The sequence below is a fragment of the Sabethes cyaneus genome, chromosome 2 (assembly GCF_943734655.1).
Source record: "Sabethes cyaneus chromosome 2, idSabCyanKW18_F2, whole genome shotgun sequence".
Lineage (NCBI taxonomy): Eukaryota > Metazoa > Arthropoda > Insecta > Diptera > Culicidae > Sabethes > Sabethes cyaneus.
Window position 1 is genome coordinate 182552117 of NC_071354.1, and position 24481 is coordinate 182576597.

The 24481-nt window shown below is 40.6% G+C and overlaps 1 protein-coding gene across 1 annotated transcript in view; it reads left to right on the forward strand.

The window, feature by feature from the left end:
* LOC128738407 (TBC1 domain family member 31) overlaps window positions 1-16977 on the forward strand; it is a 35326-nt gene extending 18349 nt beyond the window's left edge. The window contains exons 6-9 of the mRNA XM_053833505.1: window positions 9255-9457; window positions 9706-9894; window positions 16113-16229; window positions 16294-16977. Coding sequence (XP_053689480.1) covers window positions 9255-9457; window positions 9706-9894; window positions 16113-16229; window positions 16294-16377 — 593 coding nt within the window. The 3' untranslated portion in view covers window positions 16378-16977. The remainder of the gene's footprint in view (window positions 1-9254; window positions 9458-9705; window positions 9895-16112; window positions 16230-16293) is intronic.
* The last annotated feature ends 7504 nt before the right edge of the window (window positions 16978-24481 follow it).

Sequence of the window (24481 nt, forward strand, 5' to 3'; positions counted from 1 at the left end):
TAATATGCACACAGCGTACGAGCGAAAGCGGAGTGGGAGCGAACGACAGCACTCGGTGAAAATCGCCCAGTGAGTGATCATCCAAACAGCACTTGGTGCTGCCCTTTGCCACACTCCGCGCGGAATCAACGCAAAAAACTTGTTTTGTATTTACAAATTTTCTGCCCTTTTAAAAGTGAAAATACACGCTGCACTGAACAACTAATATGGTCTATGTTAAGTTAGTACGGATCAGGCGACGCAACAGTAAAAATGTTTTTTTCAACCACACCACTTCAACTGACCCAGCGCAGGGTGTACAATTCAGCCGCGCAGAGTGCGGCTCTTGGTGTGGTAAAGCACGCAGCAAATTTATCACACTGCGTTTGCGACTGCCTTTTCTTGGTGCGCGTAAAACACGAAAGAGCGTGTTTAGCAAAAGAGACACTGAAGGGAATATTCGGAGCGGAATATTCGGCATCGACCTAGGCGACGGAACAAGGACGACGAATGGAGTCTCGGTACTTGGAACTGCAGATCGCTAAATTTCGCAGGTTGCGAGCAGGTGCTGATTGAACAGCTTGAAACCCGCAAACTCGGCATCGCAGCTCTGCAGGAAATCTGTCGCAAAGGAGATAAGGTATAGAAGATCCGTGGCGGAAAGGCCCAGTTTTACCAGAGCGGTGGCGCTACCAACGAACTGGGAACGGGCTTTGTAGTGCTGGGCGGAATGCAGGATCGCGTGATTGGATTGGAAGGCAATCAATGAGAGAATGTGTGTATTGACGATAAAGGACCGTTTCTTCAATTATAGCAAAAAAAAAAAAAAACGTTTCTTCAATTATAGCAAAAAAAAAAAAAACGTGCACTGCCCGCACGAAGGTAGACCCGACGATGAGAAAGAAGCGTACTACGCGAGGCTGGAGGCTACGTACGACAGCTGCTCGTCACGGGACATCAAGATCGTCATCGGGGATATGAACGCCCAGGTCGGTAGGGAAGAAATGTATAGACCGGTGGTAGGACCCCATAGCCTGCACACCGACACAAACGATAATGGCCAAAGATGTATAAACTTCGCAACTTCCCGAGGCCTGTTGATCCGAAGCACCTTTTTCTCGCGCAAGGATATCCACAAAGCCACCTGGAGATCACCTGACCAACGTACAATGAACCAAATTGAGCACGTTCTCATAGAGGGCCGGTTGTTCTCTTACATCTCGAACGTACGCTCCCGTCGGGGTGCGGATATTGATTCTGACCATTACCTAGTAGCAGTACATGTGCGCTCAAAGCCGTCCACCGTATACCGGTCACGTCAAAGCCGCCCTCCTCGGCTGAACAGGCAGGCAGACAGCTAGAGAACCCACAAGCTGCCAAGAACTACGCGCGAGTACTGAATGAGGCACTGCCTTCTTCCGAGGAGTTAGGTGCTTCAAACTTCGAAGACGGTTGGGGCAGAATACGCTCGGCCATCGGAGAGGCCGCTATCGCGGCACTAGGTATTGAGCCTCGGAGTACACAAAATGATTGGTTTGATGGGGAATGCCATCAAGCGGTGGAGGAGAAAAAAGTTGACCACGATTCTGAGGAGAAAAAAGCGCCAAAAGGAGGACAGAGATCGTGAAGAATTAGAGCAACTATTCCGAGCTAATGACACGCGCAAGTTTTATGAGAAGGTGAACCAAACTCGGAAGGGCTACACACCGAAACCTGACATGTGTAGGGACGAGGGAGGGAATCTAATTACAAACGAGCGCAAGGTGGTCGACAGGTGGAAGCAGTTCTTCGATGAACACCTCAATGGCGAAGTCGCAGAAGGAGGCGGAACAGAAATTAACCTAGGAGCGCTCATGGAAGATAGTAATGTCCTAGCACCTGATCTCCAAGAAGTCAAACGAGAAATCGGGCTGCTGAAGACCAATAAAGCCGCTGGGAAGGACCGTCTACCGGCAGACCTTTATAAACATGGCGGCGAAACGCTAGCAAAGACTCTACACTGGGTTATTTCGAGGATTTGGGAGGAGGAAAAGCTACCGGAGGAATAGATGGAAGGAGAGGTTTGTCCCATCTACAAAAAGGATGATCGGCTAGACTGTTGCAACTATCGTGGTATTACGCTGGTAAACACCGCCTACAAGGTACTCTCCCAGATCCTGTTACGCCGGCTGTCACCGATAGCACAAGGTTTCGTAGGGAATTATCAGGCGGGTTTCATGGGGGCTCGCGCAACTACGGACCAAATTTTTAAAATCCGGCAGATCTTGCAGAAATGTCGGGAGTACAACGTGCCCACGCATCACATCTTTATTGATTTCAAAGCAGCATACGATACAGTCGATCGAGACAAGCTATGGCAGATAATGCACGAATACGGTTTTCCGGACAAACTGACGCGACTGATCAGAGCTACATTGGATCGAGTGATGTGTTTCGTACGCATCTCTGGGACACTCTCGAGTCCCTTCGAGACGCGGCGAGGGTTGAGACAAGGTGACGGTCTGTCCTGCATGCTGTTCAACATCGCTCTTGAGGGGGAGATCCGACGAGCGGGGATCGAAACGAGAGGCACGATTTTTACGAAGAGTAGCCAACTTCTAGGCTTTGCAGACGACTTCGATATCATTGCCAGGAACTTTGCGACGGCGGAGGCAATCTACGCCAGACTGAAAGCGAAGTCTAGGAGAATTGGGCTAAAAATAAATGCGTCGAAGACCAAATACATGAAAGGAGGAGGCTCAAAGAAAACAAACGCGCACCTCCCACGAACGGTAACCGTTGACGGCGACGAACTAGAAGTGGTAGAGGAGTTCGTGTATTTGGGATCGCTGGTGACCGCGGATAACAACACTAGTAAGGAGATCCAGCGGCGCATCCAAGCGGGAAATCGGGCCTACTTTGCCCTTCGTAAAACGCTTCAGGAAGCATACGCCGCCGCACGAAGCTAACAATGTACAAAACCTTTATTAGACCGGTAGTTCTTTATGGACTTAAAGCCGTGACGCTGCTCAAAGAGAACATACGCGCCCTTGCCGTGTTCGAGCGGACGATATTTGGCGGAGTACAAACTGAAAGCGGAGAGTGGCGGAGGCGTATGAATCACGACCTACAGGCATTGCTTGGGCAGACTCCCATCGTACATCTAGCGAAAGTTAGCAGGCTACGGTGTGCCGGACACGTCGTAAGGATGCCGGACGACAGTGCGACGAAAATAGTTCTCTTCAACAACCTTACCGGCACCAGGAACAGAGGGGCCCAACGTGCACGATGGCTCGATCAGGTCGAAAGCGATTTGCGACTTCTGAGACGACTAGGAAATTGGCGACGAGTAGCCCAAGACCGAGTTGAATGGAGATGAGTGCTTGAAACAGCACGAGCCACCCCGGCTCTATGCTGCTGAAGAAGAAGAAGAAGTGTTGGGTAGAATCAGAGCCGGCGTTACAGTGCGCGAGGGCATGTGCAAATTAAGCAACGCAACCTTTTTTTTGCCATACGGGCATTGGGTTAAAAAGCTACTATGACAGTTTTAATTATTGTCTTTTTGGGTAGGATTCGATTGCTATACACAGTTTACAGACTGTTCATACCCGTTGATGAAGTTGAGCTGGATAGTTGTAACCCTGTGTCTCAATTTGGTGCTATATGGTTAATAAAATCTATGACCTTTTGGACTTTGGGCTTTAGGAAGGAAGCTTCCGAAGAAGTTATCGTTATGCCTAAATAAAGCAAGAGCCTCGTAATTGCACAGCGGTTGCAATGAATTCTCAAGTTTAGAGTTATTAAAGCGGCAGATGTCGGTATCAACCGACATTCTTTAAATGATGAAAAGCGGGACTGTGTCCAGTTAGCAGTCCCCTGATTGAGCGTAGTTAACTGTTTAGTCTAAAACGCCACATGTGATTCCAACGAGATACTTTCTTAACAGCATAATCTGTGGAAAGCCAAGTTCAGTTTTTTATCCAGAATTATTCCGAGGGGTTTGATTTCATTACTGAAGCTCAGCCTGGTACTAATCAGTATAGGGGGAGTAATGGTATGTTTGCTTCGCCTAGTGAATGGTATAACGACTGTTTTTGTAGGGTTTATATTAAACCCCTCTTGTAAACATCATAACATGTGTTTATAATAGTCTCGTTACCAAGCTGCAATAGCTTGTGAAGGACTGCGTCGGCCACCGGTGCACCACAGCAAGCGTGAGAGAACTCCTTGTGGACTTCCTTTCATCGCCGAAATCGTAACCGATATATATCCTAATGATGCTGTAATTTCTCTGCTTGAAAGCATTACTTAAATCTAGCTCATTGTAGTCGATTTCATTTTGAAAGAGAGCCGTAAAAATTTAAGCGAAGGACGCGTTACCCAAAGTGCCTTCAATATCAAGGAAAACACAAAGTGACGTTTCTTGCTGTTTGAGCGATTTCTCAATCAACGCCGCAACGCAGTACAGTGCGGTTTCCGTAGATTTACCGTGTTGGTATGCATGTTAACTTCCATGCAACGGAGAGTTCCTTAAAAACTCGTTGCGGATAGAGTTATCTGTGATTTTCCCCTTTATTTCATCAGTTCAATAGAGCTGCCCAATGGATCGAATTCTCCGTAAACAATCGGCGTGCAAGCAGAGCCGAGTCTTTTGGCACATTATGTTACGACATATTCTAAAGCAGCGAGGCCCAATTTCATCGATTTTTTCTTAACACTACACTCTACATTTAAATAAAGAGGAAAGGAAACAATGGAAATCATGCAAATATTTCTGAACAACCAAATGTGTTGTTTACAGCCAGGGATTGTTCACTAGAATTTTTAACATTTGTCTCTACTGTGTTACCTGACTCATAACGAATTTACGTTATATACGGGGGAGGGTCTCGTAACTCACTAACTTTGTGGATTTTCGTTTAATTGATCATAAATTCGAATAGAGCATACAAATATCAACTATATAACATAAGACATTACATGTTTACTCCAAAACTAAAAGCATGCGAGATTTTAGAATTTTGGACATAGGGGTTCGTTATGAGTCAGGTAACACAGTAGTCGTCAACAAGCGCGGGCCTACCTGAAGCGCGAGTCTCCGGTCCATCGCACGGGTTTGCCAGCCTAAACGCAGGCTGTGAGTAGAATGCAAGATCGCGTGATAGATTGGAAGGTGATCAACGAGAGGATGTGTCTGTTGAGGATAAAGGGCCATTTTTCCAATTACAGCAAATACTACATACTACGAGCAAATACAACATGAGGTACTGTCTTCTTTCGAGGAGTTAGCTGCTTTAGTCCTCGAAGACGGTTGGGACAGAATACGCTCGACCAACGGAGAGGTCGCTATCGCGGTACTAGGTGGTAAGAAACGCTTACCAGCAGACGTCTATGAACAGGATGGAGAAACCTGGCAGAGAGCCTATGATGTGTTATTTCTAAGATTTGGGTAGAGGACAATCTACCGGAGAAAGAGATGAAGGGAGCTGTTCGTGTACATCTACAAAACACGATCACTGGCTCGACTGCTGCAACTTCCATGGCATAATACTGGGGAAAGCCACCTACAAGGCACTCTTCCACATCATATTATGCCGGTTGTCACCGACAGTACAAGAGTTTGTAGGGAATTATTAGACGGGATTCATTCGTGCCTAACGGTATCAGAAGTGTCGGTAATACAAGCTGGACACGCATCACATCTTTAGTGACTTCAAAGCAGCGTATGGTACTGTCGAACGAGACCAGCTATGGCATATAATGCACTAACATGATTCTTCAGACAAGCTGACGCGACTGGTCTGGATCGAGTGATATGTTTGTTGTGCGCATTTCGGGACATTCTCGAGTCTCTTCGAGATGGGTGGAAGTTGAGAGCGGCACGATTTTTAGCACAGGTAGCCAACACATAGCTTTTGCAGATGACTTTGATATCATAGCCAGGAATTTTGCGACGACGAAGGCAATCTACGCCAGACGGAAAGCGGAGTCTAGGACATTTTCCACGGACGGTGAGCTAGAAGCGATAGATAAGTGTTTGTATTAGGGATTGCTAGTGATTGTGGACAATAACACTAATAAGAAGATCTAGTTGCGCATTCAAGCAACAAATCGGGCCTACTTTGACGTATTCGACCGGAAAGTTATAGAAAGCGGACGTTATTTGGCAGAGTGCAAACTGAAAGCAGTGAGTGGTGAAGGCTTATGGATAACGAGATACAAGAACTGCTTGTTGAAATTTCTATTGTACATCTGGCAAAAGTCGGTAGGCTACAGTAGGCCAGACACGTCGTAAGAATATCAGAGGACAGTACTAGGACAACGGTTCTCTTCAATAACCCCACCGGACGGCACCAGTAACAAGAGGGCTCGACCAGATCGAAGGGGATTTATGACTTTTAAGACTCCAGGGAATTTGGCGACGAGTGGCCTAAGATTGAGTTGAATTGTGACGACTGCTTGAAATAGCGTGGCTCGTCGTCACGACGTCAACGATGACGATGATGGCGATGAGGAATTGAATCCCGGTCAATTCATAGCAAATTAAAAGTAGCCGTGTTGGTCAAGAAGTAGAACAGCTAATGCTTAGTAAACATACAAAGAATTTTGCACGGCTAGTACAACGAGACCGGCTCCGTTGCTATCGCTAGCCGCTTAGGCAATTAAGGGTTGCCTCTCGTCGTTACCGCCGTCGTCTCAAAAAGCACGAGTTAGGTGAAGAGAATGCAGAAAGGCGCTCCGCTTAACTGACTTTGTTTGTCAATTGATTTGACCTCCTTTTACACTGGGGCTCAAGAATAAATAGCGTAAGCGAGATGGACGCGCGGAACAATTCGACAGGTGTCAAAATAGGAGGAAGCGATTCTCGCATGGAGAACTCGCCTAAGGAAACAGAATAGGTGGGGAAATTTCCCTTTATTTTAGGCTAACTTAAAACCAAAAACTTTGTCGAAAAATGTATCATTCGATTTTGGTGAGTCATTAATATAAAATATATCATTCGATTCTGGTGAGTTCATTCTGGGTCGTCCGTCGCCCCTGAGGTAGGCCTGATTCAGTTAGAACCGTTCTTTTATTTTTTAGTGTTAAGACTAAAGGGGGTGCGACTAGACGAGATTTGAGCAAATAGTTCTCCAATATGGACACATTGAAGTTATAAGAGGAATTAAATCGTCCACTGCTGCAGGGCTTGATAAAATCTCCATGCTTGTTTTGAGGAGATGTGCCTACGAGAGCTCTGTGAGGACCATTGCGTTTCATCTGCAGAACTGCTGCCAATCGACATTTTTGGGCCGATGGAAGAACTCGATGGTGTTTCCAGTGCTGTTCAAGAAGAGAGGAAACAGGAATAACTCTGATTACCGTGGCGTAACATCACTAATTGTAAGTGCAGGATTCAAGCAGTTAGAAACATTAGTCAGTGAGTAGCTCACAAGTAAAATCTTATGTTTGAGCCGATTGGCACAGCGTCTTCCCTTCGAGATGTATTTTTTTGAAACTTAATACAATTTAAGTCACACTGCACTGTTTGCACGGATCTGAAATCAGCATTTGACAGAGTCAACCAGAAGATTTTAATCACCAAAATCGATTGGTTTATGCGTGAAACTGGACCCCCCACGAATCGAATGATTTTGGAAGCCTTTCTGGTTTACTACAGGGGAGTAACCTTGGACCGTTACTTTTCTCCAGATTTAGCAACGATGTTTGCTTTACTATACCCGCGGGATGCAGACTGTTCTACGCTGGTGACCTGAAAATTTGAAGTCTACTGAGGATTGTAAGCTGCTACAATAGATGATGATCTAGTTCGGCAAATCTCATGGAAATCAGCATCCACTATACGGGCAGTACAAGTTTGGGAATCAACTGATCGATAGAGTTTCAATTTTCAAGGACCTCGGAATTTTACTTAACACATAACTTTCGGTTGTACTGTTTGAGGGTACTGTACTTCTCGTTTTTGCGGTCTATATTTGAAACGGCAGCCGTGGTGTTGCGTTTATATCATGATGTCTGGATCAAAAGGATCGGAGCAGTTCCAAAAAATTTATTCCCAAAGCTTTAAGGTTTTTACCTTGGATTATTCCAAAAAACTTGCCGCCTTACAAAAATCGATATGTACTGGTTGGCATGAATACTCTGGAGAAAAGGCGCGACCAAAGCTGTTTTCATCGGAAAACTACCTCAAGGCTACCCAAATTTTGAAACAGATTAATGTGAACGCTGTTTCCAGAAACTTAAGGCTACCCAAGTAACATTTTTGTTGTATAATAGCTTTCTAGGCACTTGTTTCACGAGAATTAGCTGAACAATAGTCTAATAAACTATTATACAACAAACATATTACTTGGGTATTTCTTAGGCTAGTCTTTCAACGAACCGAGTACAAGCAGAATGAACCTATTAGAGGAATGCGTTAAGTTTTTATTCTTCTGTTTGGTCAATTTTACTTCAGTGTCGATAACACCAACAAACGTAAGTATCGACTGAACTGAAAAATAGTTCCTCTTAAACTCTAATTTTGATTTTGAAAAAACCACCAAACTCTGGTACCACCAAATGGTTTATTTTATAATAGAATTTTAACGAGCGACAAAATCGCTTTACAGTTTGGGCCTTGGAGCCTCTCAGAATCGATAAACATTTGGCTCGAAAAATGAAGTGGCACATTTTTATCTTGGCGGTTATGTTAATAAGCAAGCCAGTCGCATCGCACATTGTTGTCGAGTAGCCAATGTTGTTCCTTCCTTAGAAAGTAGCATTTTCGTGCGGATTGTGGAGCGTTGGCATGATGAGGACATTTTTCTTGGAAAAAAGAGTCTGGGAACGCCGGTTTGGCACAGAAAAGTGCCACGTAGACAATGATAATGGACTGTTTTGTGACCAGAAATTTTGATTTGACAATTTCTTTTTGCTGGGGATACCGTAAAAGATCGATATCATTTGGGTTACCCGCAAAAAATTTAGGTCCCGCTTATCAGATGAAGTCTCAGCCAAGACACCGTCATGAGAGACATCGTGTTCCATAAATAATAAACATATTTACTCTTTCCTTAGAAAGTCAAAATTTAAAAAACTTTCCAAAATTTCTTTAACATTTTTGAAAAGGAATTTCCATTTAATTTATGTTCTACTCAAACCTTTGTCATAGTCAAACACACAAATATATGCAAATTTGGTCGAATGACCAGCATTAGATAGGACGGGTGCTAGTTCACACGTTGGGTTTTCAAGTAGAATGTAAGTTTGCTCGTATGAAACAACAAAAACCATAATCTCTGATTACATTGCAGAAGTGGAACGAAAATTCGAGGAAGCTTTGTCCACCGAGGAGAAACGAATAGAAATGCAGCGAAAGCTGCTATTGTTGCACAAGAAACAACTTCGAGAGCAAGAAAATGAAGTCCTTCGGGAGCGCTGGAATGCTGAGTTGCGTCAGAATGCTGCGGCGAGGGAAACCGAGCTGGATAGTTTGTTGAAAACACTACAGCGCGAGGTAGGTGACACACAATAAGCGTTGCTGTACTAGTTTCTGCGTTTTAATGGGTACATAAATCATGAACTTATTGTAAAGTTGTCTAACACAGGACCTGCTTTCATCAATTTTCCGAACAAGGCACACCCAGTTACAGCCATTCTGCTTGCACGTTTCAAATAAATTATAAATTTCAAATAAAATCGGTCCTAGATCCATTATTTATTTCGTCAACAATAATTCCCATGGATCCATTTGATTCTTCACAGCGGCAACGGGAGGAAACGGACATGATGTTTGCCGAAGAAGATATCAAGCTGCAGCAAATGGAGCTGCATGCTAGACGATACGACACACATTCGAAATTAGTGGACAATCGTTCTCTGGAATTGCGATACAATCAGGCCATTCAACAGCTGGAACACCAGAAGCAGAAACTCTACGAGGATATCGAACGGGTAATAAAACTTGCCTTTTCCCTTCTACTTTTACAATCTCATGTTCGATATCGACTTTACTAATGTGGCTGAGGACCTGCATCGCTTTCCTCGTCCTCGTACCGTACCGTATCGTTGGGCTTAGCTGCCGTTTAGGTGTTATAAATTCATCCTGACAGAGGGTAGCGGTCAGCCCCACAGCCACTTGTTCTGGCTGGTTTGTGGGCGGCCGACCGGTGGTATGTTTAATGCTGAATCTGACTTTTATCTTACCGTGCAGAAACATGGCTTGAACGAGGTCAAGCCATTATATATTGTGGGTGGCAGCAGCTGTAATATAATAGCTTCGCCGGAATCAATCTAGAGTTTCGCCATAAGCTGATTTATTTGCTAGGACATCGATTTCCGGTGATCGATGAAGTGCGATATTTATAGATGGAGTGTTTGAAATTTTATCGATTGTGCGGGCGAGAAATGAGAGTCTTATTTCGATACAATCATTTTCCCCGGAGCTCTAGTTTTACTTTAAAATGCTAATGTTATATTATTGGGGGCAAAGTGACCGAGAAAAAGATCAAACTACCTTTTCGGATTAAAACCAAATTTTGTCAGATTGTTTGTTTTAGCTCAGAAAGCAAAAATCCCAAATTTGGTGCCAGTTGGATCTCGCTCTTTAGAAAAGACCCGTTTTTGTCAAACCCTTTTATTTTCTTTTATCTCCGAAAATATTTTAAAAATTTCAAAGATAATTGCCTTAGGAATCCAAAACACGGTTAGGAAAAGCTTTAGATGTTTCCATGAATACAGTATACATATATCAAAGCGCCAAATTACCACTTTTAGCTTATTGATGCTGTCACCTATTCTGCGCATAACTGTTTCATTTTCTATGGAATTTCCTAAATGTCTTTGGTCTGTCTTTGGTTTTAGATCCATAATGTGTGTTAGCCAATATAATTGTATAGTTCAATTTTTGGAACCAAATTGGTGTGAATAGTGTTGTCTGACTGGCACACAATCTTTTTGCGTCGGTAATTCTGATTAAACCGTACCAAGCAGCTATTCAAAACTTCAATATAATCTGAAGAATTGCATTTTGCAAAATGTGAATACCAAATTAAGCTTTCCAGACGTATAAATCCTAATTCAATCCGTTCAAAGTCTTCTTTCAAAATTGCGAATAATGCAGTAGGCATACTCTGAATCTTTTTCTAAACTCGTCAATAGCCCGTAAATTTATCGGGGCTATTCAAATTGAGTTTTTTATTCATCAGAAAAGATAATATCAATATAGTGGAAAAACGAACATGAAAATAATTAAATACTAAATAATCTAAAATCGTGATAGTAATTTGTAGAGAAACCTTTAGAGTCATAAAGATTTTAACGTGCCTCACTGGCCACGAGGCATGGCTCGATCACTTTGACTCATTTTTTATTCATCTGAAAGTACCTTCTCAGCCAAGCAAAATTTGAAACAGTTATATATGGGACATTTGTGGAACAGGTTAATGTCTACTATATTGCTGAATAAAGATAAGCTGTATCTTTTATATTTATAATGCTTTGCGGCTATTACTCCGTTGATAATCAAATTAACGTTCACTTGGTTTTGGTTACCAATGGTGTAGCAGCATTCTAGCACCGTGAATACAAAAGATACAGCAAAGCTTTATTCAACATTATTGTAGATAATTAACAGTCTCACAAATCTCCCATAAATAACTTTTCCAAATTTTGCTTGTCTGAGACGGTATTGTCAAATGAATCAAAATTGAGTCACAGTGATCGTACCATCCTTGACTGACACAAGCAGTGTTGTTAGAATTCACTGAACGCAAACAATTGAGTTTCGCTTTTGATCTTTCTTCATTCGCCTTTCTTCTTTGTTTTTTTTTGTTCGTTTTTTGTTTTTAATTTTTTGTCATTTTGCCACGAAAGAATGCAAGATTTTGAACGCTTATAGATATTCCCATTTTGGACGGATTTTGAAGGTTCGGTTACCATTCGATTTATAAAAGCTGCAGCAATTGTATGGATTTTTAGAAAAGACATGGTAAAATCAACGGAAACTTTCAAGTTAAAATTTTCCCATAAATTTTCCGTGTGATAACCCACATATAATTCTGTGTTTTTTGTTGGAAAAATCTGACAATCTGTACGGCGAGGAAAAATATCTGTGCAAAAATCTATCCAATGCAAAACAATGAGAGTGAAAGAGATAGAGAGTCATTTTGCTGACTATTTCCGTCTCTTTCACTCTCATGTAAAAGCACAAAAATCTGTTTAATCTGTGTAATTTGGCGAAAATCTGTATTCTATGCATACCGATTCTGTACAGGCGATTTCCTTCAAATATCTGTTAAACGCAGAATAATCTGTGCATGTGGCAACCCTGGCTGATAACTAGCCTTGCTTCCCAAGCACGGACAACGATTAAATTCACCAAGCTTGTGGTTGTGGCTGCTGCTACTGCTGCGTCAAGACAGAGAAACAGAATAAACTTGTGGTTGTTACGTAGTCCTGTCTTCTTGCCATGTAAAGACTATTGAATCGACTTAAAAAGAAACGCAGAACCATTATCGTCATTCATTTTCTTCCGAGCTAATCATTGTAAATTTTTACTTCGCTTGGACTTGGGTAAATTTTTACTTCGCTTGGGCACCAGTGGTAATCCGACTCAGATATCGTCGTTTGAAAATTTATTGTACAAGTTTCACTTTCGATTGCGTTTTTTGCTTGCTACAAAGTAAAGCAAATCCTAGGTGCTACTTTCCGATTTGGAAACATGATCTTCTGTTTTTACGACACTCTTCGCAGCCAGTTGTAAGAGTGCAGAACAATTGTTGGGCTGGTGCAACGTCTCTATTGACTCTATCAGCCTCGTCCCGTTGAGATTCAAACATGCAATGCCTTGTTTGTTAGATCAGTGCCGTATCTCGACGTCAACTAAGAGGCTCAGGTTCTTTGCGTGCTGCATTACGCTGCACACAGGCGACATATGCAGTCATGGACTGGCTAAAGTAAATCAATTTTCATGCCTTGACGGTTGCAGCCGCGGAATGAGAGAGCAGACAAGTGCGAATATTTTCAGATGGCATAGAACAGAATGAAATGGCAACTGCACGATAAGCTTGCTTTTTGATAATTGTCGATGCGGATAAACTTATTCTAAATATACATAGTTTTATTTGGATTTTGGTGAAGCTAGATCAAGAAATGGCTCTTATTAATGCCAGTTATTGGCATATTATTTTGAAGATTCAATTTTTTCCTAAAACTTTGTGAATAGGTGCTTTTTTTCTTTTATTTTTTTTTTTTTTAGGTTATAGTCACTTTAACAGCTTATGCCATTCGTGACTTCTGCTGGGCTGGGATTTGAACCCGGCTGGGATTTTGACATCACAAAATATAAAATACATCCCAAAACAACGGTACAATCATTTCCCAAGCAGCAACGTAAGCTTTAATGTACTCTTATGGCGGTCTTCATGACTATTTTTGGTCTTAAATGCCATCATAAGAGTGTAATAAAACCCAAAATGTTACTTGGGTTTAGCACTATCATCATCTGGTTTCTGACACCTTTACATCGTCTTTTTGTGCCTTTTCAGCGATTTGTTGCCGTTTTTTTCATTTTTTGTGGCATTTTTGGTTTGAGGGCGTGGGTCTTTTGTCATTATTTATAGTCTTATTTGGTATTTCTTGGCGGCTTTTTATCATCATTTTGTATTCTTTTTTTGGCATTTCATGTCGCTGTTTTGCCGCATTTTTATTACCTTTGCATTGCCTTTGCTGCATCTGTTTGCAGTCTTTTCGTCATATTTTTAGTTTTATGGCATTTCTTGCAACTCTTTTTTTTGGTATTGTAGTGCATTTTCGCATATTTGTTATCTTTTGTCGTTTTTCAGCACCTTTTCGCTTTCTCGTCATCATCTTTTTGTCATTGTTGTCTTTTTACAATCTCTTCGCAATCATTTCGTTGCATCTACGTTGTCTATTTACTCTGTTCGTCCTTCTTTCGTCATGTTTTCATGTTTTGTTGTATTTTCGGCGCCTTTTCATCAGTTTTTTCTTCCCTTTGCAGTACTTTTGTCGTCCCTTCATGTTGTTTTTGTCATCTTTTAATTGAATTTTCGTCACCTTTTTGGTATTTTGTGACGGCTGTTCCTGGCATTTTTCACCGTTTTCTTTGGCTTGGCGGTTTCTTGTTGGCTTTTTTCGACTTTTTGTTGATGCTGCTTTCGCGCTTTTTCCGTTCCATATTTTTGTCGTTTCTCATCTTTTTGTCAACTTTTCATGATTTTTTTTGCCTTCTTTTCGTCATAATTTTATCACATTGTCGTCGCTTTTACGCTCTCGTTGTCGAAGAGACGAAGGAAATATCGTATTTTAGTCATCTTTTCATCGCTGTTTTGTAGTGTGCTTGTGTCGACGCATTTAATTATCGCTTAAAAAGAGTAAAACTGATTAATGCAGGCTGGCACTAAATGGCCGAAACACAAATGACCGAATAACAAATAACCGAAATCCAAATAGCCGAATTTAAATTTTTTTAAATATTTTTATGATTTTCGTGATTTTATGATGATTTTATGATTTTATAAAAATATCAAATAATGAAGGGAAACAGCATCTCGTAAAATTTTGGTACCTTAACTAGTCTCGGAAAAACAAGACCACACACTCTGTACCTTATTTTTTACTCTAGTTATTTGTAGTACCTACAAAAAGTAGTGTGTAGATGATTGATGCTTGTTTCTTTCCGTTAGGTGCAAATTAGTTACCTTTACTATAAGGAGACCGATTTACACCATATGAGTAGCAAACTTTTTCTAGATGATTTCTGATTCTTATACCGCGACCCGTCATCTGAAGCCCCAGTCACTGCGGGGAGCAGCCTTCCCCGCAAAATTCCCCTTTCTTTAGATGCTTGCATTTTCCTAGGTTTACTGACTAGTAGGGGCTATTTCTTAGTTCAGTCCGTAACAGTAACGTTGAGTAAGGACAGTAACTACCCAACTATGATAGATCTAATGACCTAATTATGTACAAATAGTCGATTCCCAAATGACCGAAACACAAATGGCCGAAACACGAATGGCCGAATGTCATATACGGCCGAAAATATTCGTGACCGGGGAACGTTCTAGATTCGCGCAGAGAAATAGATGAAAAATTTTATTCAAAAGGTGTAAATGCTCACAAAAACCAACGAAAATTTTCTTGATGCAGTACCTTTTGTGAGGCGCTGAACAAAGCCTTTCTTGAAGCATGTGTTTTTTGTTTTGTATGCGGTAAATAGTGGTACAGCTTATTTTGTTTTTTGTTTGATTTTTTTTATTGAACAGTTATTTAGTCATTCCGAGAAAATTAATCTATTTATGTTGAGCTTTTCGATACACACTTTCGCGATTCGGCCAAATTGAGGTTCGGTCTGTCGTGTTTCAGCCAAGTAAAGTTTCGGCCTTCTGTGACAGTTGTTGAAATTCGGTCATTTAGATTTCGGTTATTTGTTATTCGACTATTTGTGTTGCGACCATTTGGTACCAGCCCCTTAACAGTAGTAAAGGTTTTTATTAAATAATATTTTAGTTACTTTAACAGCTTGCGTCATTCGTAACTTCTGCGGAGTTGGGATTTGAACACAAGATCATGGCGTGAGAGCCGTGCTTGCTTACTACCGCACCGGGATTGCTCCTAGTAAAGGATTTTAAACTCTATCGCACCACAGAAATCATATCCAACTTGGAAAGTATCAGTCTTACTATCAATATGAACATATTACGGTCAGAATACTTGAACGTAAAAAAAATATGCTATAAACGAATATAATGGTCAAGAGTTCTATCTGCCGTCAAATTGAATGGTTTGTTTTAGCAGCATAGGAGTATTAACATAAATTTTCCTCGTAGAACTTTGGATAAGTCCGTAGATCTGGCAACACTGCTAGCGAGTCATGTTGAGATTGGTGGATTTGAAACTTTTTTGTCTGTGCATGGAGATTAGATTGGCTATAATGGAAGACTGTTTTAACCGAATTTTCGGTTTCTAATATGATGTCTGTAGCTCGAAGGAACTTCAAAATCCTTTACAACTGTCAAGTGGATAAGGTTGTTCTTTATGACCAAGTAAATGGAATTCTTGTCCTACAAATTAGGTTTACATTTCTGTTATATTTCGTATCGAAGTGTAGAGAATATAAATTGATTATTGTTTTTTGGTAATTATTTTTGTAGGTTCCATATTATAGAGGAGACTCAACTTATTTAGCAAATTCAGAGCTTAGCAATGGTTCGAGGGAACCGTATTCGACTGTGAGTTGTGATGGAACTGCTAAACAAACAAAGTTGGAGGTATAAATTATTATGGTATAAATGGTTTATTTTTCATTTAATTACAAACGGCTGTTATTTGCAGGACTACTCTAAACAGCTGAAGCACATTCAAAAGCAACTGGAAGCGCTCATCAATGTTCAAGAGCAAGGCACTACTGAACAATAAATAATATTAGAATTTATCTAATCATCTTTTTAAATTTTAACGCACAAATCAGTCGATTATAGTAAATGAAACTTTGACACAAGAACTGCGTAAAGTGAGTATAATATTGTTTTGCATATTGCAAGGTTTTGTTCAACGTAAATATCAACGTAATCAGGTTAGGAAAGAAATAATTTAAGATCCAATTTAATATACTCCAAAAAAATAGAAGCATTTCTGCAGTTGAGAATTTATTACCAGGAGATTGGTGAATATTTTATTTGCTTCACCAGTGCTGTAGCACCCTTTTTCTGCTTTTCCTTTCGGCAACAACTTAGTGGGAATTATAGCCATAATGTATCATTCCATAATTGAAAAGAACCAGAAACACCACTATATTTGCGCCATGCTTACTGCTGCCGCTGCCGGCCGCCACGTAATTGCTGGTTATTTATATACATTTTAATCCACCGAAACGGAAATGAAATATTCTGAAGATTGGCGTTTTTTGTAAAATGCATCTTGTTTAAAAACAGTTTAGATATAGCAACACCAAAAGATATGTTTCGTTATTCATTGTGGTGCACCAGTTCTTTGCTGTCAGAAACTGGTCTCATTAAATCGAACAAAGGATAACCCTGCAATGTTAGAATACAAAGGAAACATGCAGGAATGCCGGCACAGTTACATAGAATAATAAATAATAAATGTAAGGGCAAACGCATTATTCAAGCGGACAGCATTATCAGCTTCGAAAAGTTTCTCTTTCGATTTCGAGCACCTCCCGCTCCCGGCGGGGTGAGGAAATTTTCACTACCATTCTTAAAAACTTCTGATTACATCTCTGGAGGTGTTCAATGGCAAGTCGGGCGATTAGTAATGCTTTTAAACTCGGTGTAACTTTGCTGTGAAGACGTCCGTGTGACGTCTTGACACAATCTTGGGAAAACATGGAAACTTTCCTGCCGGAAGAAGCACGATTCGACACAGGGTGATTCATTAGAGGTTTCAATTATATCGCGATGCAAAGAAAAAAGTGGAAGGAAAGAAACCGACAGCGGGGAAAAAATTATCATATTGTGAAATTGTAGTAGGTATAATGGCATACGGTGTGGCAGAAGGTTGAATATTTTATGCTTAACTTTTCAGTTGGACAGTTCGACAAACGAAGCTGAAAGGTAAACTGGAAGTAACGAAATCTTTGTTTCGATAAAACCAATTGTGTTTTCCGCTTATCTGATAGTACTACAGTGAGCTGCCTTTCTACTGAAGGAATTTAGAATTTTGTGCTATGCTAATTGCCCGTAGCTCAATTGGATCATTGGACAATGAGAATCCATCGAGAAATATTAAATGGAGGCGCATGGTTATTTGTGTTAAATAAGTAAATTTCGCATTATAATGAGGTGACAACCAATAAACGAGAGTCATCTTTTGCAATTCACTTTTATGTAAACAAAATTAGATAAAATTTTTTTTGGGGTTCTCATCTGGACAGTTTTTCAAACACGAAATAGACGATCTATGTCAAAATCAATCACATCATTTAGTGTTGCGCGGACAATAAGTTTCTATTAAAATGACAAACCAATATCAAAGAGTCCAGATTCTATATATCATTATAATAGGACAGTTAAACGATTTCATCCTAACGATAGCATCTTTGGGTCAGAAAATCGCACCGGTTGGAGCCCCATTTCGATTATTGTTCCCACGCCAGTTGCTGAACGGGAGATGAACGGTTAGATTTCCGATCGGAATTACAGGAAGCGTTTAAGTTTTCCATTAAATGAATTTTTACAGGCAATCATAGTGCTATGCATCAGCTGTGATGTGCTATTCGTCCAGAAAACTAGCAATTGACGAAGGAGGACGAAACCAAGCGCCGGGAAAATCATTCGGATGATCATTGTTTTCTTGTCCGCTCCATCGAAGAACGAAAGAATTGCGGGTGCAAGCCAAATGATCTGTTTTATTGCCTTTTTAACGGTTACTGTTAGTGCAGAATTTTTTTTTATTGTTTGTTGCGTTGCGTTGGATGATAATATTACAATAAATCAAATGCATCTGTTTTGTACTGGACATGCAATAATCAATTGTTAACAGACATTGGAGCGCAAAAGTAGAGTCGGTTTTTACTACTTTAAAGAGGAAGAGTTATAAAATCTTCTTAACCTGGTATGGATCAATATTTTAAATTTTACTCATTGAACCAAAGGATTGATTGAAGCAAAACTCTATAGTGTGAAGTAACTACTAAAACACTCATGTTTTATTGACGTATAATTAGATTGACTAATTTACAATTTTGCCAGCTCAAAAACTGCCGGGCAGAATAATTACCTATACTTCTACCGGAGGTAATAATTTCAAATTGCAGATCTGGATTAAAACCTTTGTACATACGGTACAATAAATTATTCAACACGTGTCGCTGCAGTATATTTAATATGCAAATGCATCGATAAAATAATTCCGCTGCAAATAGATTTATGCATGACCTGTTAACATAAATTTAAAGTTCTCTATACTAGGTGATGAATTAATCCGCCGGGATTCGTAAACGCTCAACGTTAGGGTGACATCAGCTTTCTACTCTTTTAAGCTCTTTCATATTTCGATTTGCTTCGATTTAAAATCAAACAACAGATTTTTTTGTCAAAAATTGTAAACTATGTTCAAACTGTATTCCCCAAAATAGTAAAATCAATTAAACTCATCTACATTCACCGCAGAAACACTGTCACTCTATAGTCAACTGATGTGAAATGTACTGATATCGCTGCGGAAACTATGTTAGCACCTGTTAGCAGCTATCATTAAACATTGGCACTTTCCAGGAAATAAAAAAAACCTATACAGTATTTTAGCATTCAACTGGCCGAGGCTGGGAGACAATTTGTCATTTTTAACCATTTGTCCGGTTATGCGTGTTATTTAATGGTTTATTGCTGTGCGCCTGTGATAATATAAATTTGATATTAAAATAACAAAATTACCTACACTGCAGCATTCTCGCACATAATTTATGATTGCCATCGAGGTTGATGTGCATTGTTGAATCAATTAGGCAGACATTAGAAAAATGTTAAATAGGTGGTATGATTTCTAAATCCGATTAGCTATAATATATATAGTATGAATACTTTTTGAACAAAATTTATATGAACTTCACTTAAAACTGCTTGATCCGGATAAAGTAGTAATTTAAACATGAAAATGCGTTAACCGATATGTAGGGTACGTTGCTACTTCGTCGTAATTGCCTATCCCCGTCCTATCCAACCCAAATTGTTAAAAATATCAGCGTTTTTCATGACACATTTATCTATTTAAATGCTGTCAGTTGCGTAATTTCAATAATATGCTTTAATAATCGCTTTTCAGTGGTTTTAAAGTTCACGGATCGGAAGGTAAGTGTGTTTTAGTCAAATCAGCACAAGAACTTTTCTAGTATTCATTAAATCCATCCAACAAATGATGAAAATTAGAATGGCTTTACTTACTTACGATGGGAACTAAAAATAAACCCTATGTTTCAGTCGAACAGTACAGCTGTAGCGCACTTCCCCAACACAGATATCAAATTGGTCTAGGTTCAACCGTCGTAAAGTCAATAAATATAAAATAAATAAAGGCAGATAAAGGCAGATTTTATCCCTTTTTCTGGTGCCGTTTTCCAACGCAGACATCAGATTCGTCTAGATTTAATCGCCGTACAAAAAAAAGATCGACAATTTGTTGGGATGAGGAGACTGTCACTTTTCTGATCTACTTCCCAAGTACAGATATCAAAATGGTTATGGTATGGATTCGTACGCTTGCAATTTCTTTAGTCCGTAATTCTTTTTTTGAAAACGCTTGGTTGTCAACTGTACTTAGAGGACGAATCAGTACTCCATCTTTTCTTTCCACTTCACTTGAAATATTTTTTAAACCTCTGTCTGCTACAACTCCTACTTCATCATGAATATTACTCGAATAACCTGATTTGTTTACAATTTTTTGGTCACTAGCTCTACCAGGAAATGCTTTAGAAATAAATTTAATCATGTCACATGACGTATCACGCGACCAGATACTTAACTGTGTTGCAAGACTTATATTGAGAATATGTAATTGATTGTAAAACAGGATCAGATGGTTTTTGAATTTGTATTTCAAAACAATCAATTTTAAATCATCCGCAAAAGCTAAACATGGGCATTCAAGCGAATGTATTACATCGTTAAAGTATAATACAAACACCAGTGAACTCAGATGACTGCTTTGTGCAATTCCGGTAGTAGGGAGTGCAATTCCAAGTAGTAGGGAACGAAACAGAAATCTCATCATCGATTTTCACGCTCTTCCACTTAAGCACAATTCGAACCAGTTCAACAGATTGCCGCTAAAACCATGCCTGACAGCGATGTGGTGATTAACTTGATCAAAGGCCACTGGAGCATGATTTGGATCTAGCCGGACTATCGCAGTTTCGCGCCGGATGTTCGAAGTCTCAATACTTCAAGTATTGCTTCAATTGCTTAGTCACGCAAGGGACCAATAAATTTAGTGTGCTCTAAACCAAATCGGATAAACCCTAGTCGATTCTGCGAACTTCTTTACACAAAATTATTAGATTTTTAAGTTTTGTTTGCTCAAAACCTTGCTTTGTATAGTCCAATAAGTGCAAAAAAGGTTCAAAATAGGGGCAAATGAGCAAAATGGGGCACTTCCCGATGACTACCAGGAAAGGGGTTGGCACCACGCGATTCTCCAAAAAGTTTTACATAAGACCACCTATATTTTATCAGCCAGCAGGCCATTGCGTCCATTTTTTGACTCGCTTTAGCGCATCGTGCATTGCTATATTTGAAAGATTTCTTTAATATATGACCCGTTTTGCCACAATAACATGTTAAATATTTTCTTCTGTCAAGCTATCTTTTACCCCTTTATCTTTTACCTATTACCCCCCCCCCCCTTCCTTTCCACTCTTTCCCCTCCATTCCCAAAAAATCCTTCTTCATTACTTTCCCTTACCGTCCCTTCATCAATTGTAGAACCATTGTTTCAAAAAAAATATTAATATATGCCTGACCGCATTTCAAGGTCTAAAGACTAAAACGACGCAATACCTTGCAAGTCGTAAGGGCCTGCATAGTGTCGTCGTCCTGAAAGTAAAAACGAGTTAGATCAAAACTTCTCGGTCGGTGGTCTCTACATTAGGTGGAGAGAGAGGCACAATTTGTGTCTAAAAATAGTCCAACCCATGTCGTTACGTTAATAAGGGGGTTTGTGCAGACTCCTTTTGTCCAGCGCCTCTGTGGTTCATAGGTATACGGGTACCAACGAGCCACATGGCCTGGCGGGTGTTGTGGTTTCAAATCCGGTTATAATCTCAGATTATAGCTTGGTCCGACCCATGCACCTTCCAGCATTGGACAAAAGGTAGGAGCCATAAAGACAACTTGTTAAGCGTAGCTATTTATTACCCCCCCTTCCTTTCCACTCATACCCCTCCATTCCCAAAAAAATCCTTCTTCATAACTTTCCCTTACCGTCCCTTCATCAATTGTAGAACCATCGTTTCAAAAAAATATTAAGCTATCTTTGTTTTTTAAGCGCGCGCTTCTATGAGGTTTAATTTTCCAAATGCTTGTATCATTTTTATCAACTTCTTAAAATGTGTAGTTCCATAAAGGGTTAAACCACCCAATCACAATCATCATCACCCAGATAATACAAGATCGTAATAGAAAGTCCACATTAAGTCATATGCATGACAATTTTACATGGAAATTGTATTATGATTAGAGTAAGTCAAAGCAAAGTGTAGAATAAGTTGTTTAGCAGTCGTGCGGGTCCTCATATACAACTTATGACTGTAAATTATAAAGCACTGTAGCACGTGTGTTTGAACGTAGTTCTCCTTCTTTTTCTTCTTCTTCTTCTTCTTCTTCAGCATAGAGCCGGGGTGGCTCGTGCTGTTTCAAGCACTCGTCTCCATTCAGCTCGGCCTTGGGCCACTCGTCGCCAATTTCCTAGTCGTCTCAGAAGTTACAAATCGATTTCGACCTGGTCGAACCATCGTGCACGTTTTTCCCCCTGTTCCTGGTGCCGGTGGGGTTGTTGAAGAGGACTATTTTCGTCGCACTGTCGTCCGGAATTCTTACGACGTGTCCGGCCCACCGTAGCCTGCTAACTTTGGCTAGATGTACGATGGGAGTCTCCCTAAGCAGTGCCTGTAGCTCGTGATTCATACGCCTCCGCCGATCTCCGCTTTCAGTTTGTACTCCGCTAAATATCGTCCGCAGCACTTTTAGCTCGAACACGGCAACGGTATGTCCTCCGTGAGCAGCGTTACGGCTTCAAGCCCATAAAGAACTACCGATCTAATAATGGTTTTGTACATTGTTACCTTCGTGCGGCGGCGTATGCTTCCTGATCGTAGCGTTTTATGAAGGGCAAAGTAGGCCCGATTTCCCGCTTGGATGCGCCGCTGGATCTTCGTACTAATGTTGTTGTCCGCGGTCACCAGCGATCCCAAATACTCGAACTCCTCTACCACTTCTAGTTCGTCGCCGTCAACGGTTATCGTCCGTGGGAGACGCGCGTTTGTTTCCTTTGAGCCTCTTCCTTTCATGTATTTGGTCTTCGACGCATTTATTTTTAGCCCAATTCTCCTAGACTCCGCTTTCAGCCTTGCGTAGATTGCCTCCGCCGTCGCAAAGTTCTTGGCTATGCTTGGTAAAAACCGAGCTTCTCGTTTCGATGCCCGCACGTCGGATCACCCCCTCAACAGCGATGTTGAACAGCATGCAGGATAAACCGTCACCTTGTCTCAACCCTCGCCGCGTCTCGAAGGAACTCGAGAGTGTCCCACAGATGCGTACCAAACACATCACTCGATCCAATGTAGCTCTGATTAGTCGCGTCAGTTTGTCTGGAAAACCGTGTTCGTGCTTTATCTGCCATAGCTTGTCTCGATCAACTGTATCGTATGCTGCATTGAAATCAATAAAGATGTAATGCGTGGGCACGTTGTACTCCCGATATTTCTGCAAGATCTGTCGGATAGTAAAAATTTGGTCCGTAGTTGCGCGAGCCCCCATGAACCCCGCCTGATAATTCCCTACGAAACCTTTTGCTATCGATGACAACCGATAAACAGGATCTGGGAGAGTACCTTGTAGGCGGCGTTTACCAGCGTAATACCGCGATAGTTGCAGCAGTCTAGCCGATCATCCTTTTTGTAGAGGGGACAAACCACTCCTTTCATCCATTCCTCCGTAGTTCTCCACTCTGAACATATTTACGTCACGGCACACGCTATGTCTGAAGAGTGCGATTATGCAACTTTGATGTACATAAAATTTTCTTTCACAACGTGTTAGTACAGGTTTCCACGATTCAGAATATGCTAATTTTAAAAAAATCCATCGGGAAAAAATTGAAAAAAGTCAATTTGAATATTTTAGCTGTAATCAACCGGGTACAGGTGTACGCACTAGTAATTCCATTATAAAAGGTGCTCCGATTTTGCTCAAACTTTGTGGATTTGTTCTTTTTATGAAAATTTTAGACCACTTAGGGTAGTGCTAAAATCATCATCTGTGTCTCTTCTCTTAAATACTTAACTCTCGGATACTTTTTCATTTCAACGAATCTGACAATGAGAGATTTTCTTCGTGTCCCCTCTCTTCCGCTTTTTACGGCGATACTAATGCATTTTAGCACATCAGCTTTGCACGAATCGGTTGCCGGAATCACTGGCTAACTAAATGTTTTGAAAATTTTCTTTTCAATGCTTTAATTTCGCCGTATAAAACGGAAGAGAGGAGACACGAAGAGAATCTCTCATTGTCAGATACGTCGAAATGAAAAACCACCCAAAAACTTTTGAATCGCTCAGCTGAATACATTACATTACGTATATCGCCTCCAAAATAGTACGGATATGCCAATTTTGCGCATGAAATACGATTTATTTAGCATGTAGGGTAGATGTTCCAGTAGTTGTGGTAGTACCAGTAGTGGTGGAAACTCGAAATATATCATAATTTTGGCGGATTTCGAGATAATTTATATTTTCTATTGTTTAATATATATTTGTTAACAATTTTATCTAAGATATACAGTT